Source organism: Rhinolophus hipposideros, assembly GCF_964194185.1.
Source record: "Rhinolophus hipposideros genome assembly, contig: HAP1_SCAFFOLD_174, whole genome shotgun sequence".
Lineage (NCBI taxonomy): Eukaryota > Metazoa > Chordata > Mammalia > Chiroptera > Rhinolophidae > Rhinolophus > Rhinolophus hipposideros.
The window spans coordinates 33800-52433 of record NW_027669086.1 but is presented as its reverse complement, the minus strand read 5'-3'; the positions used below and the strand labels follow the sequence as shown (position 1 = coordinate 52433).

General features: G+C 42.4%; 1 protein-coding gene and 1 long non-coding RNA gene across 10 annotated transcripts in view; one reads left to right on the top strand and one right to left on the bottom strand.

The window, feature by feature from the left end:
- The window catches only part of GPX5 (glutathione peroxidase 5), a 75413-nt gene that overhangs the window by 46840 nt on the left and 9939 nt on the right, over nucleotides 1-18634 (top strand). The window contains exon 1 of one of the 9 annotated variants that reach the window (XM_081080686.1): nucleotides 16093-16233. The exons of the other annotated variants lie outside the window; for them this stretch is intronic. Within the exon in view, the coding sequence (XP_080936812.1) occupies nucleotides 16153-16233 (81 nt within the window). The 5' untranslated portion in view covers nucleotides 16093-16152. Of the gene's footprint in view, nucleotides 1-16092; nucleotides 16234-18634 lie in introns of those variants that run through there. 9 annotated transcript variants of the gene reach the window in all.
- LOC308495696 overlaps nucleotides 11194-18634 on the bottom strand; it is a 41145-nt gene continuing 33704 nt past the window's right edge. Inside the window, exon 3 of the long non-coding RNA XR_013993028.1 lies at nucleotides 11194-11545. This is a non-coding gene — a long non-coding RNA (uncharacterized lncRNA). The remainder of the gene's footprint in view (nucleotides 11546-18634) is intronic.

Genomic DNA, 18634 nt, shown 5'->3' with positions numbered 1-18634 from the left:
CCTGGCCCTACCACTAGCCCTTGGCCAAGCCCTATGCCTAGGCCTAGCCCTAGCCCTAGCATTAGGCCTAGCCATAGTCCAAAACATACCCCTAGCCCTGGACCTAACCCTAGTCCTAGGCCTAGCCCTAGCCCTAGGCCTAGCTCTAGCCAAAGCCCTAACCCTAACCCTAGCCTTAGCCCTAGGCCTTCCCCTAGCCCTATATCTAGCCATAGCCATAACCCTAGGACTAGCCCTAACCCTAGGCAGAGCCATAGCTTTAGCCCAAGCCCTAGCCCTAGCCCTGGCCGTAGGCCTGGCATTAGACCTAGCCCTATCCCTAGGCCTAGCCCTATCCCTAGGCCTAGCCCTAGCCTTAACTATAGCCCTTGCCCTAGCCCTATACCTATCCCTAGACTTAGGCCTAGCTTTAGCCCTATCACTAGCCCTAGATTTAGCCCTAGCCGTAGCACTTGCCCTAGTCCTAGGCCTAGCCTTAGCCCTAGCCCCAGCCCTAGCCCAAGCTGTAGCCATAGCCTTAGGCATATGCCTAGCCCTAGACCTAACCCTAGCCTTAGCCCTAGGCATAGACTTAGCCCTAGGCCTAGCCCTTTCCTTGCCCTAGTCCTAGACATAGCCCTAGCCCTAGGCCTAAGCCTAGCCCTAGCCCTAGCCCTAGGCCTAGCCCTAGCCCTAGTTCTAGCCCTAGCCCTAGACCTTGGCAGCGCCCTATGCCTAGCCCTTGCCCTAGGCCTAGCCCTAGCCCTAGGCCTAGCCCAGGCCATAGGCCTAGCCTTTGCCCTATAACTAGGCCTAGCCCTAATCCTAGTCCTAGCCCTAGCCCTCGCCCTAGGCCTAGGCCTAGCTTTAGCCCTAGCCCTAGCGCTAGGCCTAGGCTTAGCTTTAGCCCTACGCTATACGTAACCCTAAGCCTAGGCCTACCACTATTCATAGCCCTAGCCCTAGCCCTAGCCCTAGCCATAAGCCTAGACCTAGTTCAAGCCCTACCTTAGACCTAGACCTAGCCCTAGTCATAGCCCTAGCCCTATACCTAGGCCTAGCCCTAGCCATAGGTTTAGCCCTAGCTGTAGCCCTAGCCCTAGGCATAGCCCCAACCCTAGCCATAGCCATAGACTTAGCCCTAGACCTAGACCTAGCCATAGCCCAAGTATTAGCCCTAGATGTAGGCCCAGCCCTAGTCCTAAGCCTAGCCCAAGGCCTAACCCTAGCCCTATCCCTAGACCTAGGCTTAGCCCTAGTCCTAGCCCTAGCCCTAGCCCCAGGCCTAGCCCTTGCCCTAGCCCTAGCCCTATACCTAGCCCTAGCCCTAACCCTACCTTCCTAGCCTTATCCATAGCCCTAGCCCTAGACATAGGCCAAGACCTAGTCCTAGCCAAACATTAGTCCTAGCCCTAGCCTTAACGTAGCCCTAGCCCTATGCCTAGCCCAAGCCCTAGTCTTAGCCCTAGCTGTAGCCCAAAACGTACCCCTAGTCCTGGCCCTACACCTAGACATAGGCCTACACCTAGCCCACACCTAGCCCTAGCCATAGGCCTAGACCTAGTCCTATCCCTACCTTAGCCCTAGACCTATCCCTATTCGTAGCCCTAGCTCTATGCCTAGGCCTAGCCCTAGTCCTAGCCTTAGCCCCAGCCGTAACCCAAAACGTACCCTTAGCCCTGGCCCTACCACTAGCCCTTGGCCTAGCCCTAGCTCTAGCATTAGCCCTATCTGTAGTCCAAAATATACCCCTAGCCCTGGACCTAACCCTAGCCCTAGGCCTAGCCCTAGCCCTAACCCTAGCCTTAGCCCTAGGCCTAACCCTAGCCCCAGTCCTACATTAGCCCTAGACCTTGCCATAGTCATAACCCTAGCCGTATGACTAGGCCTAGCTCTAGCCCTAGCACTAGTACTAGCTGTAGCCCAAGACCTACCCTAGCCTGGCCCTAGCACTAGCCTTACACCTAGGCCAAGCCCTAGGCATGGCTTTAGCCATAGCCCTAGCCCTAGCCCGTCCGTTAGGCCTAAGCCTATCCCTAGACCTAACCCTAACCCATAACCCTAACCCTAACCCTAACCCTATACCTATCCCTAAACTTAACCCTAACCCTAACCCTAACCCTAAACCTAACCCTAACCTGAGCCCTAGCCCTAGCCCTAGCCCTAGCGCTAGCCCTAGTCCTAGCCCTAGCCCTAGCCCTAGCCCTAGTACTAACCCAAGCCCTAGGCATAGACCAAGACCTAGCCCTAGCCCTAGACCTAGCCCTAAACTTAGGCCTATCCCTAGCCCTAGGGCTAGCAATAGCCCTATCCTAGTCCTAGACCAAGCCCTAACCCTAGCGTTAGGCCTTGCCCTAGACCTATCCCTAGACGTAGGACTAGCCCTAGCCTTAGCTGTAAACCTAGCCCTAGCCCTAGCCCTAGCCAAAAGCTAAGACATAGCACTAACCCTAGACATAGCCCTAGCAGTATCCCTAGCCCTAGCCTAGCCTTAGCCCTAGCCCTAGGCCTTCCCCTAGCCGTATATCTAGCCCTAGCCATAACCCTAGGCCTAGCCCTAACCCTAGGCATAGCCATAGCTTAAGCCCAAGCCCTAGGCCTAGCTCTAGCCCTAGACTTAGGCCTCGCCCTATCCCAATACCTAGCCCTAGCCCTAGGCCTAGGCCTAGCCCTATAACTAGCCCTAGCCCTAGCCCTAGCCATAGGCCTGGCACTACCTAGCCCTAGACCTAGCTTTAGGCTTAGCCCTAGCCCTAGCCCTAGCCCTAGGCCTAGGCCGAGCCCTAGACCTAGCCCTAGACCTATCCCTAGGCCTAGCCCTAGCCTTAACCATAGCCCTAGCCCTAGCCCTAGCCTTAGCCCTAGGCATAGACTTAGCCCTAGGCCTAGCCCTATGCCTTGCCCTAGTCTTAGACATCGCCCTAGCCCTAGGCCTAGCCCTAGCCCTAGCCCTAGTCCTAGGCATAGCCCCAGCCCTAGGCCTACCCTAATCCGAGGCCTAGACCTAGGCTTGGCCTAGTTCTAGCCTTAGACCTAGCCCTAGCCCTAGGCATAGACTTAGCCCTAGGCCTAGCCCTATGCCTTGCCCTAGTCTTAGACATCGCCCTAGCTCTAGGCCTAGCCCTAGGCCTAAGCCTAGCCCTAGCCCTAGGCCTAGCCCTAGCCCTAGTTCTAGCCCTAGATGTAGACCCAGCCCTAGGCCTACCCTAATCCGAGGCCTAGACCTAGCCTTGGACTAGTTCTAGCCTTAGACTTAGCCCTAGCCCTAACCCTAGCTCTAGCCCTAGCCCTAGCCCTAGCCCTAGGCATAGACTTAGCCCTAGGCCTAGCCTTATTCCTTGCCCTAGTCCTATACATAGCCCTAGCCCTCGGCCTAGCCCTTGCCCTAGCCCTAGCCATAGGCCTAGACTTAGTAATAATGTTTAACTAAATATATGTATGCCCCATGGCCCAATCAAGTTGACACATAAAATTAACCATTACAGTAAATATATTATGAAGACTGACATGTAGACTACATCTTTCTCTTTTATATTTTGATAAGTTATCTTTCTATGTTTAATCATGCCAGTAATATAACGTAAAATTATATAATTCAAGAGAGTGGACATAGTGTTATAAAATTCGAAGGTCTTTACATTGCCTAGAAAAAGGGTAAAAAGAGGCAAATTGGTTATTTATGACTAGAACTTGATATGTCAGGGATGCATTTTGTGATTTCAAAGAACGATAAAACCACCAACCCCATGGGAGTGGAGAAGGGGGAATAAACATACCAAACAGTTCACACAAGAAGACTAGAAAAGGAGAATAAGGGATATAGAAAATATACATCTGAAAAAGAAAGGTTGAAAGTATTATAAAAAAGATGGAAAAAGTTACTAAGCATAAATATGTCAGAATAAAGTTGACTATATTGACTTCAGACAAGATAGACTTTAAGGCAAAAAGAATAACTAAAAACTTAGAGAAATTCTTCAGAATGATTAAACATATTATTCATTAGGAAGATATAATTACTCTAAACTTGTAAGCACCTAATAACATAGCTAATAATATATACATTAAAAATTGACTGAAATATAAAGAGAAATAGACAAATATACAAATCCTAGTGGAAGACTTTAACATACCTCTTTCAGTAATAGAAAAAGCAAGAAAAATATCAACAATATTATACAGGCATACTTTGGAGATATTACTGGTGTGGTTTCAGATGACCTCAACGAACCAAATACAATAAAGGAAGGCAATAAAGGAAGACACACATTTTTTTGGTTTTCCAATGCATATAAAAGTATGTTTACATTGTACTATAGGCTATTAAGTGTGCTATAGCATTATGTCTTCTAAAAAAGTACAAACTTTAATTGAAAAATAGTTAATTTTTTGGTTAGCTAAAAAACGCTAACCATCATTTATCTGAGCCTTCAGTGAATAGTAATTTTTTTGCTGTTGGAGGATCTTAGCTTCAATTTGTAAAAAAAAAAAAAAAAAAAAGGCAATATCTACAAAGTACAATAAAGTGAAGTGCAATAAAATGAGGTGTGTCTGTATGATATATGATCGGCATGATTATCAAATTAGACTTAATAAACATAGAGTATAAAACATCCAACACTGCAGAATTCCAATTGTTTTACAACGCACATGGAACATTTACAAAAATTGACCATATATTTGGCTATAAACCAAGTATCTATAAATTTCAAATGACTGATGTAATACTACAGAACATATAATCTGACCATCATGCAATTAAGCCATCCATTCAGTTAAAAAAATAACTAGAACGTTTCTATATGCTTGGAAACCAAGCACTATACTACTAAGTATCCCATGTTTATAAGACATCAGAATGGAAAATACAAAATACCTTTTTCTCAGAAGAAAAAGTTTTATGCTTTAAAAATATATTTCACATCAGTTGGTCCATCCAACTAGTACTTTTTTTTTTCATGATTTTTGCCTCATTGAGCAGAAGCCTCCAAAGCTAACAGCTTTTCAATTTGTCTTCAGTTTCCTTCAGATAATTTGTTGCTTTCTTCCTCTCCCATGTTCATTTCTCCTCCACTACTTGCTCCTATACTCTAGAAACTACTTTGAGCTGAATGATAAAACTATGATAGTGTAAGTTTTGGGCTGCATACAAGCAATGTGTCTATCCCTGCCCTTATGCCTTGGATGAGGTAATCTCTCCAATTTACTGAGCATATGCTTCTCATGCATACAGTTGTGGTTTGGAAAATATGACCTATAAGACACATTAAAGTTTAAAATTTATAAAATTTTATGATTCTTACTCTTGTTTTCCAACCATCTAAGGTTTCAGAGGTGATCAGAATCTTCTCAAAAGCTGAGAAAATAAACTAAGAATGTCAGCCTTTGAGAGACTTTGGTGATTTTTTGATCCAACAGCTGATTTTTTTAAATGGGTAAACTGAGGCCTGCAGACATATTTTCCCAATGTCCCACAGTTCTATTGAATTGTTGGTGATGGCTTGCAGTATGTGTTCATGACATGGAACATATTTATTCTTTCTCTGGGGGCAACAAGGGCCTGTGTCATAGACTGAAAATTTTATAGGTGGGAGGGCATTTGGTTGTGAATGGTGTGGGTTACTCAAATTCCTGTGTGCATGGACATAGAGCCCTCTCTCTCCTGCCCTCCCCCAGCCCATTAAGGCAAAAGTAATAGACAAGAACACTGCCTAGGGGAGTACACATCCTTCCACTCACTGCCTCCCCACCACAACCTCCAAGAACAAGAAACTTCCTGAAAAAGGTTGGGGGAGGAAAACTTGGCATTAGTAACAGACCCTTCAGAAAGTCTGTGTGTCAGGCCATCTAGCTACCTCAGTGAAGCCTCAGGGCCACAGTCAGCTAGACCAGAGGTGAGTCCCAAACCTCATCATGTTTGGGGAAGAAGGTCAGAAGTTTGAGAATACATGAGAATGGAAATTATATACAAAGGAACAATCTCCCGACGAACTTTCCTCCATTTACAAACATATATATTATGGGGAATTGAGCCTACAGTGGAAAGACAAGTGGTTTTGAAATAAAAACTCAAGTTTATGGTCTAGGTCTACATGATTGAGAGTTTTCCAAAGTCACTTATTTTTCTAAACCTCACTTTTTAAAAAATTAGTTTATTGGGGTGACCATTGTTAGTAAATTTCAGGTATACAATTCTGTAATACATCATCTAAGCCTCATTTTTCCATTGCAAATTAGAGCAAATAATACTTGCCCTACCTATGTAACTAGCTGATTGTGAAGGCTAAATGAAATCATTGACGTGAAGGAGATTTGTGAACTACAAATTCTACATAAACATAAGTGATGTTACTTTAAATGGCAGACTTAGGATAGATCCTATGCTTCACACTTGCAACCCACAGTAAGGAAAATTCTGGAGAACTATGTAGACCCTGAGAAAGAAGATACCTACCAAGAAGGGCTCCAGGTGGCTAACTGGGCTGAAATATAATAGCAGAGCCTAGCAGCCATTTCTACACAGGGGCCTCTCATGCAGAATTAATTTCAGAGAGAAGCCTGCACTGAAATACCTGCCTCAGGCACTGAACTGCTCACCTGCACTGTTCCTGCCGTCTGAGTCAACCCTTATGAAGGGGATCCTGGAATTCTTTTTCAACCAACAGGACTGAGGCTTTCCCCAGCAAATTAGAGCTGCACAGCTATATCCCGATCAGCAACTTCATTGACAAATCAGATAGGCTGCATTCTGACCAGTCAGGACAGTGCCTTTTGCACCAAACTGTGAGGATTTTGGAGTCTTCATTTGTATGAGGATGGACAAATCAGGGAGCAGGGGTGGGGACTTCTGCCTCTATAAGTCAATTCCCTTCTGGCTCAGAGAGTACCCTTTCCCTTTCCACTGGAGACTGAAGACTGAGTTCCAGCTGGAACTGGGACACCAAAGCTGTCTCACAGGACCAGGCCAGAGCAGAAAAGAGGAGAGCAGGGCCATCTCAGCCCAGGGCCACCTCACAGCTGTGCTGTCTCATAACACTATTGAGCTCTTCCACAGCCCTGCTGTATTATCATTGAGCTGTTTGCACTAAATAAAATTTCCTTCTTCCAAGCACCCCAAATTGCGGATTCCTGTTGGCATTGAATTGACATCAAAGACCATCAATTGGCACTTGAATGGGGATTCCAATTGACAATGGAGATTATCTAATTCAGGGAAAATATTCAAGTAAAACTAAATAGTGAACCAAAATTTGGGTGGTTGCAGAGGCTGTGGTTGAAGCTGGGATGAAGTGGTGGAAGGCACCTCGGCAAAACTTGAACCTGCTTTCTTTATGATCAAAGGAACTAAACATAGAAACTGGTGTTGACTTTCAGGTCGAATAAAGTCATTAATAAAGCCCAGGACAGGGAACCTGTAAGGCTTTGTTTCAGTTTTTAAACTGCCACTCACTAGCTGTGTGACCTTGGGCAACAAATTATCCTCATAAGAATCCTACCTCAAGGAAAAATTGGAGTCTGACTGGGAAAAATAGGGAGTGGTTGAGACATATTAATTTTTGCTACCCTAAGATTCTGCATTTGATGCTATAATAAATTGATTAGCCTTATTGCCTCTTTATCAGTGGAGGGATATCACCAGACAGGTGTTTAGCAGTTGCAGTGGAAGAGGGATGAAGGAAAGAGAAGCATTGAAGGGGAAGAGCCTGGAAGAGAAAAGACAAGAGATTATTTCAACATTCTAGAAAGAAAATGACAAGAATTTGATATATGGCTCTGCTGGAAGGTGTGAAGAGGAGGCAGCAGTTACAGTGATAGTCAGGTGGACCATGACAGGAAGTGTGTTTCCCCCCCAGCCCCCCACCCCCAGTGTGACCCCCTGCTGAGCCTGAGCTCCTGAACCTTCTTTTCTCATGGACAGAATTCTTTCCTCCAAGAAAATGAAAACAGTGGGACACAGAAACTTGGGCAGGCAGAGATCTTAGACCAATTGATCTAGCCATTGAGGTAGAATTTATAATGAAAATTTCTACTTTAGTGTGATAAGCAGAGATAATCTGACTAAGAAAACAAAGAATTTATAACAGCAAGGGAGGAGCAGTATATAATTACACATGACTTTGGGTAAATCAGTTTTTCTTTTTATTAAAATGTATTGGGGTGACAATGGTTAGTAAAATTACATAGGTTTCAAGTGTACAATTCTGTAATACATCATCTATATATCACATTGAGTGTTCACCACCCAGAGTCAGTTCTCCTTCCATCACCATATATTTGACCCCGTTTACCCTCATCTACCACCCCTGACCCCCTTACCCTCTGGTAACCACTATACTGTTGTCTGTGTCTATGAGTTTTTGTTTTTCTATTTGTTTATCTTGTTCTGTGGGATATAAAACTAAATCGGTTTTTCTATTTGAACATCAGTTTCTTCATCTGTTGAATTAAAAATGGGTGTTTACCTTGGGCCAGGTCCAGTGCTAAGAGTTTAAGTGAATTATCTTCTTTATTTTTTAAATTAACCCTATGACATTCATATTATTCTCCCAATTTTACAAATGAGGACCAGAGCACAGAAGGTAGCTTGCTCAAAGTCACACAGCTTGGGAAGAATGAAGAAATTAAAGTAAATTATTTTTTAGGCTTTATATGTTAATCTTCACAATTTTTTTAACTGTGATAATGTTCCTGGGAAATGACATTGAACCTCGTCTTCTTGAAGAAATGAATTCAATTGAGAGACAGAATTTTGTGCAGCAGTAAGACAGCAAGAAATTTATTAGTAAAAGAGTACACCTGGAGACATGGAACGAGCTGACCCAAGAGAGGGAAGAAGCCTCGCCTTACATTTCATGAAGGCTTTTATTTCTATGGGTAGAATTGCCTCACCCTCTCCCTTCTTTTATCTCTTTCTTCTCCTGAGATGCCTAGTCCTCTGGCATTCGGCAATGCATTTCTTTGATTTAGGGACATGTGTAACACATCTCCTTGGTTTGGGGGTATGTGTAAACACATCCCTTTAGGTTATGTGAAAACCTGAAATCCTGTTGGGATAGTAAGGTATTGGTGGTCCTGACAAATAGGATGTTTTCCCTGATAAGCAGGATGTCTTCTTTTCTTAACAATGTACTTCTTTGATTTAGAAGTATGTGTAAGCCTATAATCCTGGTGGGCAGCTGCAAGGTGTCTTGACCCAAGTAGGAGCTGCACCAAGGGGCTTTCTAACCGGCGCTAAATTTCTCCTTCTCCTGATCATTTCTATCTATCTAACTACCCTATCAATAGAGATGACAAGGGCAGGAGAATCAGCATCTATAGGAAGGAAGGAGCAGCTGTCCTAAAGGGGGAGCACAAAGCAGGATTTGTCCTAAAGGGCTTTGGGAACTTTGTGGCTGGGCCACATGCCATTGTTTTGAATTCCTCCTTCTAGATTAAAGGTTATTGACAAGAGATCAGAAATATGGGATAACAAAAAGCTTCTGTTTTCCAAGAGAGCTCATGAATGCCAGACTCCACCAGAGCAAGAATTATTCAACCCTACTGAGACTCACTTTTAAGGAGGTAGAGTCAGCTTCTTGTGTAAGCCTGGAAGAGGCAGAGCTGGTGGAGGAGGCTGGTTGAAAAAGCACATAGAACTGGAGAGGAATAATTTATTTCAATAAACTTATATAAGAGTTATTGAACTTGAACTGGCAGTGCAAATCCTATGGAAGCAGGGTGAGGAGCATAGCAAGAGTAGTAAAAGGGAACAAACCCAATCCTTTTCAACTAATACAAATATTTTTTCAGCACGTCTTTGTTAATTATCTCATTAGAGCCCAGTTAGTTACTAAACTCATTCCTTTCTTGTACTTCCTGACAAGAGAAAATTCTGAGATGCTCTAAATTAAATTACAGCAAGCCAGAGAGTGGGAGGAACAGATACAAGAGATTAATTAGTTAACAACTGCAGGCCAAAGCCAACAAAAGACTGCTTACATTCCTAAATGTATGTTGGAACTTTAACTTCCAGCTGGCTATTTTCTTGATTATATAAAGAGAATAACCAGGCATCACTGACCCCCAGGAGTCTCTGCTTCCTGTTTGCACATGAATTTTCTGGACTGTTGCCCACCACCAATTCAAAGGATCACACATTTCTTCCTTACGAACTCTGCATCTATCCCAAAACTAGCCCCACTTCACCTTCTCCCACCCACTTTATCTATAGGTAATGTTTCAAAACAACTTACATCTATCTTCCCTCTACTTGATGTATTTTTAAAAAGTCCACCAACTCCAGGATGGTGGGTATGTTGCCTTTTCCACCTAACTCTGCTGTTGGTGGTTTAGATTTCATGTCCCAGGATTTGGTCCTTCTCTGGCTAGGACATGGCTCAATAAATCCTTTCAGAAAAGCTTCCAGCCATGGATGTAATTTTGTTTAACATTCCAAAGAATTAGGAACAGGCAACCTACACCAACATTCATTCTTTTTTTTTTTTTTTTAAATTAATTTTATTGGGGTGACAATTGTTAGTAAATTTACATAGATTTCAGGTGTACAATTCTGTATTACATCGTCTATAAATCCCATTGTGTGTTCACCACCCAGAGTCAGTTCTCCTTCCATCACCATATATTTGATCCCCTTTACCCTCATCACCCACCACCCACCCCCTTACCCTCTGGTAACCACTAAATTACTGTCTGTGTCTATGAGTTTTTGTTTCTCATTTGTTTGTCTTGTTCTTTTTGGTTTATATACCACATATCAGTGAAATCATAGGGTTCTCTGCTTTTTCTGTCTGACTTATTTCACTTAGCATTATTCTCTCGAGATCCATCCATGTTGTCACAAATGCTCCTATATCATCTTTCCTTAACGCCGAATAGTATTCCATTGTGTATATGTACCACAACTTCTTTATCCATTCATCTATCGAAGGACATTTTGGTTGTTTCCATGTCTTGGCCACCATAAACAAAGCTGCAATGAACATTGGCGTACACGTGTCTCTATAGAGAAATGCTTTTATATTTTTGGGGTAGATACCCAGGAGAGCGATTGTTGGGTCATATGGTAATTCTATTCGTAATTTCTTGAGGAACCTCCACACTGCCTTCCATAGCGGCTGCACCAGTCTGCATTCCCACCAAAAGTGTATGAGAGTTCCTTTTTCTCCACAGCCTCTCCAACACTTGTTACTATTTGTTTTGTTGATGAAAGCCATTCTGACTGGGGTGAGGTGATATCTCATTGTGGTTTTCATTTGCATTTCTCTGATGATTAGCGATGTTGAACATTTTTTCATATGTCTATTTGCCATTTGTATATCCTCTTTGGAGAAATGTCTCTTCAGGTCCTCTGTCCATTTTTCAATTGGGTTGTTTGTTTTTTTGTTGTTGAGTTTCATGAGTTCCTTGTATATTTTGGATATTAGCCCCTTACCAACATTCATTCTTGTTTTAGTTATTTTGCCTTCTAAGTCATCAGGCAACAGTTTTACCAGATGTTTTGATGTAACATAACAAAAGCTGCCAACTTCCACTCTGTAATAACTTGTTTCCTTGCCATTCTTCTTCTCTGAGGGGTAGGAAAACGAGAGTGGATTGGGAACAAAAAATTAAAAATTAATACAATAAGAAAACTATTACATAGCCTAATGATGATACAGTGCCATAAATTTAAGAGTTTGATTAACTCAAACCTTTGAGTCTGAAATCCAAATAGGGGGAGAATGAGTACTTTTTAAACATCAAAGACTAACAGATACTTCCAGTCAAGATGGCAAAGTAGGTAAATGCTGTGCTAGCCACCTCTCACAACCACATCAGAAGTACAACTAAACTACAGAACAACCATCATTGAGAACCACCTGAAAACTAGAGGAACAGAAGTCCTAACCAAAGATATATAGAAGGAGCTATGTCAAGACTGGTGAAAGGGGCAGAGATACAGAATGGCCTGGTTCCCCACTCATGTGTGGTGATTAAGAAATGAAAGGGATATCCCAGTTGCAGAGGGCCCTCCCTAAGGAGCTAGGGGTCCCAACCCTACACTGGGTTCCCTAACCCTGGGTTCCAGTGCCAGGAAGAGTAGTCCCCATAACTTCTGGCTTTGGAAACAAGCGGCAATTGTGGTTGAGTGAGATGAAGGACTCTTAGAGTCCCAGGCATTCCTATTAAAGGCCTCACGCATGGATTTACTTATGGACTCATTCATGCTGAGTTCCAGTGCTGGGACAGCAGCTTCGAAGCACTAGGGACATATGGAGAGGAACTGAATTATCTGGCTTCATGGCAAGGGTTGGCAGGGCCGCTTTCTTCCAGACAGAAGTGCTGGGAGATGCCATTGTTTCTTTGTTGATCCTTCCCCCCACATAGCCTGCAGATGCAGGTGGGTACCAAGTCTGAGTCTCCATGATCCTGACTAATGCCCCACCCTGATGATTCCCTGAGACACTGCTCCACTCAACTTGCCCGCCCACTAAAACTGCTTCCAGATTTTCCACATAAATGGCCAGTCTTGTCTCTTACTGCAGACTTTGCTAAAACCTCTCAAAGATTCACTAATGCCAAACAAGCAATAACTGGCCTCGGTGTATCCCGTACCACTTGCTAGGCAGTCCCAAGGCTGGCAATAGTGGCAACCATCTACATATCACTTTCAGCTCATAACAGGTAACCCTTGGCAGGCGACAGGCAGTGGCCGACCTTGGCCTACACGAGAGCCCCTCCCAAGAGGCCTCAGAACTAACACACCCAGTGATTGACTTCAGACCACATCAGAGCACCACCCAACAACCTCCACAAGTGACACACCCAAAGGTCAGAGTAGGCAGGCACCAGACCCTAGCTAAAGCAAATCCTATACCATGGGGTCGGCCTCTACAAAACAGCTCTTCTGCTGTATTCATGGCCATTTCACAGCCAATCAACCTGAGGAACAATTCCTCCCATTGACATGCTAACAGCAATCAAGGCTCAACTACAATAAGAGGGCACACACAACCCACACAGGGAGTACTCAGCTCAGGTGACCAGGGAGACTGTGCCACTGGGCCCTACAGGACACCTACTAAGTAAGGCCACTCTACCAAGACCAGGAGACATAGCAGGTCTACCTAATACATAGAAACAAACACAGCAACCAAAATGGGGAAACAAAGAAACATGTCTCAAATGAAAGAACAGAACAAAACTCCAGAAAAAGAACTAGACAAAATGGAGACAATCAATCTACCAAATGCAGAATTCAAAACACTTGTTGTAAGAATTCTCAGTGAACTTAGGGGAAAAGCATACAAACTCAGTGAGAACTTTAACAAAGAGATAGGAAACATAAAAATGGAGATATAACACATAAAAAATAATCAGTCAGAAATAAAGAATACAACTGAAATGAAGAATGCATTAGAGAGAATCAACAAAGGATTAGATGAAGCAGAGGACTGAGTCTGTGATTTGGAAAACAAGGTAGTAGAAACCACCTAATCAGAACAGCAAAAAAAAAAATTTCTTTTAAATGAGGATAATTTAAGGGGCCTCTGGGACAACATTGAGCATACCAACATTCACCTCATAGGAGTACTAGTAGCTGAAGATGAAAGCAAGGAACTGAAAACCTATTTGAAGAAATGACAGAAAGTTCCCTTAACTTGGTGAAACAAATAGACATACAAGTCCAGGAAATGCAGAAAGTCCCAAACAAGATAAACCCGAAGAGGTCTACACAAGACAGATCATAATTAAAATGCCAAAGGTTAAAGACAAAGATAGAATCTTAAAAATAGCAATAAAAAAAACCAGTTAGTTATGCATAAGGGACTTCACATAAGACTGTTAGTTGATTTTTCAACAGAAACTTTGCAGACCAGAAGAGATAGGCAAAAAATATTCAAAGTGATGAAAAGCAAGGACTTATAACCAAGACTACTTTACCCAGAAAAGCAATCATTTAGAATCAAAGGATAAAGAGCTTTGCAGACAAGTAAAAGTTAAAGGAATTCATCATCACCAAACCAGCATTACAAGAAAAGTTAAAGTTACTTCTTTAAGAAGAAGAAGAAGAAAAAAAAGGATAAAAAATATGAGTAATAAAATGGCAATAAGTATATATCTATCAACAATTACTTTAAATGTTAAAAGGATTAAACGTTCCAATCAAAAGACATAAGGTGATTTTTGCAAACAACACCACTGATAAGGGGATAATATCCAAAATATGTAAGGAACTCATACAACTCAACAACAAAAAATCAAACAATCCAATTTAAAAATGGGCAGAGGACCTGAAGAGACATTTCTCCAAAGAGGATATACAAATGGCCAATAGACATATGAAAAAATGTTTAACATCACTAATCAACAGAGAAATGCAAATCAAAACCACAATGAAATACCAACTCACACCAGTTAGAATGGCTATCATCAACAAGACAAATAGTAACAAGTGTTGGAGAGGCTGTGGAGAAAAAGGAACCCTCATACACTGTTGGTGGGAATGCAGACTGGTGCAGCCGCTATGGAAGGCAGTGTGGAGGTTCCTCAAAAAATTAAGAATAGAATTACTATATGACTCAGCAATCCCTCTCCTGGGTATCTACCCAAAAATGTCTGAAAACGTTTATTTGTAAATACATATGTGCTCCAATGTTCATTGCAGTTTTATTTATAGTGTCCAAGACATGGAAACAACCAAAATGTCTTTCGATAGATGGTTGGGTAAAGAAGTTGTGGTATATACAAACAATGGAATACTACTCTGCCATAAGAAAAGATGAAATGCTGCCATTTGTGACAAGATGTATGGATCTTGAGATTATTATGCTAAGCAAAATAAGTCAGACAGACAAAATCAAGAATATGACTTCACTCATTAAAAGTGAAAGCAACAAAGGACCAAGACAAACAAATAAAGAAACAAAAACTCATAGACACAGACAACAGTTTAGTGGTTACCAGAGGGTAAGCAGGGAAGGGTAAGCAGGGGATCAAATATAAGGTGATGTAAAAAGAACTGACTTTGGGTAGTGAACACACAATGTGATATGTAGATTATGTATTACAGAATTGTACACTTGAAACCTATGTAATTTTACTAACCATTGTCACCCCAATAAATTTAATTAAAATTAAATTAATAAGAAAAATTGTAAAAAAAGAAACCCAGCAATTCCTAGGGCTCCAGGTCAGCATCATTAACACATAGATTCCAAAATTTTAGCTGAAATTATTGAGCAATTGTTGGAAACTGCTGCTGAATGGATGATTGTAAGAATGGTTGCTGGTTGAGAGGCAAAGCATTTTTTTATTCGGTCAAGAGATTAGGAACACATTTTAAAAGTACAGCATTCAGAATGGCAGATTATCCTCCAGAAAGTTATCAGCCCTTAGTAGTCCCGCCTCCCACGCCTAGTGTAAGAGCTTCCTACACCAGACTGACACACAGCATGGTGCCACCATTCCTTTTAACTTTGGCCAATCTGATAAATGCAAAATGCATCTTTTCTTATTTATACCTCTTTGATTATTGGTGAGAGACAACATTGTATCCTACTGCAGATGCTATTTGGTTTACTGTCTGGCACCCATTTTTCTGTTGGGCTGGTTGTTTTTTCTTACTGGTATTTATAAGCACTTGAAAGCATTTGCAAAATGAACGCATTACTGTGCTTCCTTCGCATATATTGTAAATATTTTTTCTCACTCAAGGCCAGTTTCCTTCCAAATGTCTTAGAGATATCCTGGGTGTTCCATCCTTTGATTTTTGTAATCTCAAATAATATTAGGAATAGTATTTGGAATGTCAATATCATCCCTTTTGCATTGACTTTACTGCAATGTCTGGAAGGCTCTGTCTGCACCTAGACACTCCAATCCATTCAGTAAAAACAGGCGATACTCTGCAAGGACCATGAAGTGCTTGCCGTCACCTTTTCATAATTCTGCCAGAATTTGTATGAGTTCCAGATCCCCATCATGCTGTTGAACACTGAGTGCTCATGGGGGTGTGTGTAGGTGAGGATGTGGTCTAAATTCTGCATCCTGTGTCCCACGCACACCCCAGAAATCCTTGCCACCCAGCTATTGGCCTGTGCAAGTTTAGGCTAGTCCCTGCAAGGGTGTCAAAGGCTGCAGAGGTGCATAAAGACCTCAGACTCTCAGCCTGGTGACCTACAAACACCAGTAATGACTGCACAGTTAACGACCTCCTATCTTTTCTCCCTTCTCCTTGCTGGCTTTGTGCAGACAGATGCCAAGCTGGAGAAGGTGAAGGTGAGTGACTTCCAGAGAAAGCCGGGCAGGGTTCAAATGTGAAGTTCTTCTTCTGTTCTGCTCTCTGAGATCCCACTCTCCAGTCCTTCTCATAAGACTTTAACCTCTGCTTTCTTCCTCTTTGTGGTTTCCCCTAAGCTTCTCTTCCTGAATCTTCTGTCCTATAAATGGGCAGGTAAAAAGAGTCTCCTTACTGTGGTCCTTTCCCCCTTCTTCCTCCAGGTAGAGGTCACCTGAATACCCCTCTAGCCTCAGCAGAAGGATATCCCTTTGCATCAAAGCTGGTCTGAGGCACGGGAGAGCAGTGGACATTAGAGTGCGGGGACCATGGTTTGGAGGAGAGGCTGAACTGCATCTTGCACACACTAATGAGGAAACCCATAAAGAGGAGGAAAAAACGAATGTGGAAGTTTTTAGGAATGGATAAAGTCCGAGAGTTATCAGAGAAACATAAAACACAGGGAAAGAATAATAGGAGGCCTAAAACAACAGAATTTGGAATCAGGAGTCGTGGATTCTGACCTCAGTTCTATTCCCAATTCATGGCTCAGTTGCCTAATTGATAAAACGTGTGGATGGAGCTGGTGGGGGTGGTTCAGGGAAGGACAGCAATGAATTAGATGACTTCGAGAAAGAAGGAATTATTAAGTTAGGGGTAACTGAATTCTCATTCACCTAGTGGGTTACCACTTTTCGCCTTGGACATGTCACTTCACCTCTGGTAGCCTCTGCTTCCTCATTTTAAATTTGGGGGTAATAGTATCTACCTCATGGGTGGGTGAGCAATAATTGTTATTTATATGTGTCCTATAAATAGCATCTCTAGAAGATCTTTCTCTTTCTTTGAAATTGACTGGAGAACCTCCTAGTTGACTTCCTATTTTTGAGAATTGATACATTTTTATGTTACCGAGTGCTGCCTAATTGGGTATGGAGACACTGGGCTGTAGGATTTGCTTAATAAAAGTTGAGTCTGGGGGTATTTAAGAAATATCATAAAGACTTACATAAATTTGGAACAGTAATGAATATCTGAACTAAAAAGAGTTTTCAAATCCAGAGTCTCTCTATGTCCCTACATCCTCATACACAACATGATTTTCAGTAATTTTCACTGCAGTTGCAAAGAAAAAACAGGCAAATCTTAAAAATGTTTAGCTTGGAACCAGGCGTCATGGAACTAGAAATCGATGTTTTCATATCATATATTCTTCATACACGTCTCAGTTTTGCTGGTGCATGTATGTATGTATACATTTAGGGAAAGGTGCAAAGGTTTGCATATAGAAAACATCTTTTTCCCCAAGAGTAGGAACTGAGTCATTACAACCTAGTGTGCTGGGGATGGAATCAGCGGTTGGGAAAGGTATTTTGTTTGTTTTGTGTGTGTGTGTGTGTGTGTGTGGGTGCTGCATCATTCCTTCTTTAGATGGGGAAAGTGGTGTTAGCTAAAACACTTTCTAGTCCGTTGCATTTCCAGGGAGTCTAATTTAATCCTAATTTAAGTCTGGACCTCCCTTATCAGATTATGTCTTTCTCTCCTTTCTTTAATCAGTTTCTCTTCTGCCTTTTTTCACCACGTGGCTTGGTAGCTTCCTTTTCATACTTCCTATTTTATACTCCCTTTATCCCATGAGCAATTTGTAGCAACTTTCCCAGTATAGAGAAAGGGGGCAGAATATATCGGAGTCAGTACATTTTGGGTACTGCATAGGCCTTGCATGGATAGAGACAGAGGAGGAATAAAATGAGATCTGCCTTGTCAGAGTTTAGCCTAAGAACAGGTAATGAGAATTTCATGTAGAACTTATTTCTATTATGCGGCACTTATTTCTGTTATGTAGAACTCTGGTATGTGCAGGAGATTTGAGAAGAAATAGGATAGATGGAGCTGATGATGAAGGCAAGAGTTAGATACCTAGAGCACAATGAAGTAAGGAGCTGAGGATATGATAGGATGGATGCTGCCAGACTGACGTTAGTGACGTACTTGCAGCTGGACTTTCTAGGAAGATACGAAAAGTTGGAGTTTCATAGCACTGGATTGTAAGGTCACAATATGAGTCAGAGAGTGACATGAGAGAGAAAATTATTCAAGGTAGAGATCATATTAGATTCTAGAATGTTAAACCTGAAAGGTCCCTTGAAAATCTGATAGGAATCTACATGAGTGCTTTCATTTGGCCAGTGGGGAAGCTGAGGGCCAAGGATGAGAACTGCTCAGGTTCACAAAGGAATTTAACAATAGAGCTGGCTTCTGATTCCAGAAATCAAAGAGCCAGAGCTCTTTGCACTCCACCATGCCAGTGAATGTAGCAAGAAGTCAGAAGACCTACGGAAAGTTAAAGAAGTAACTAACTAGACCATTGTGAAATACTTAGGCAATTTAAAACCT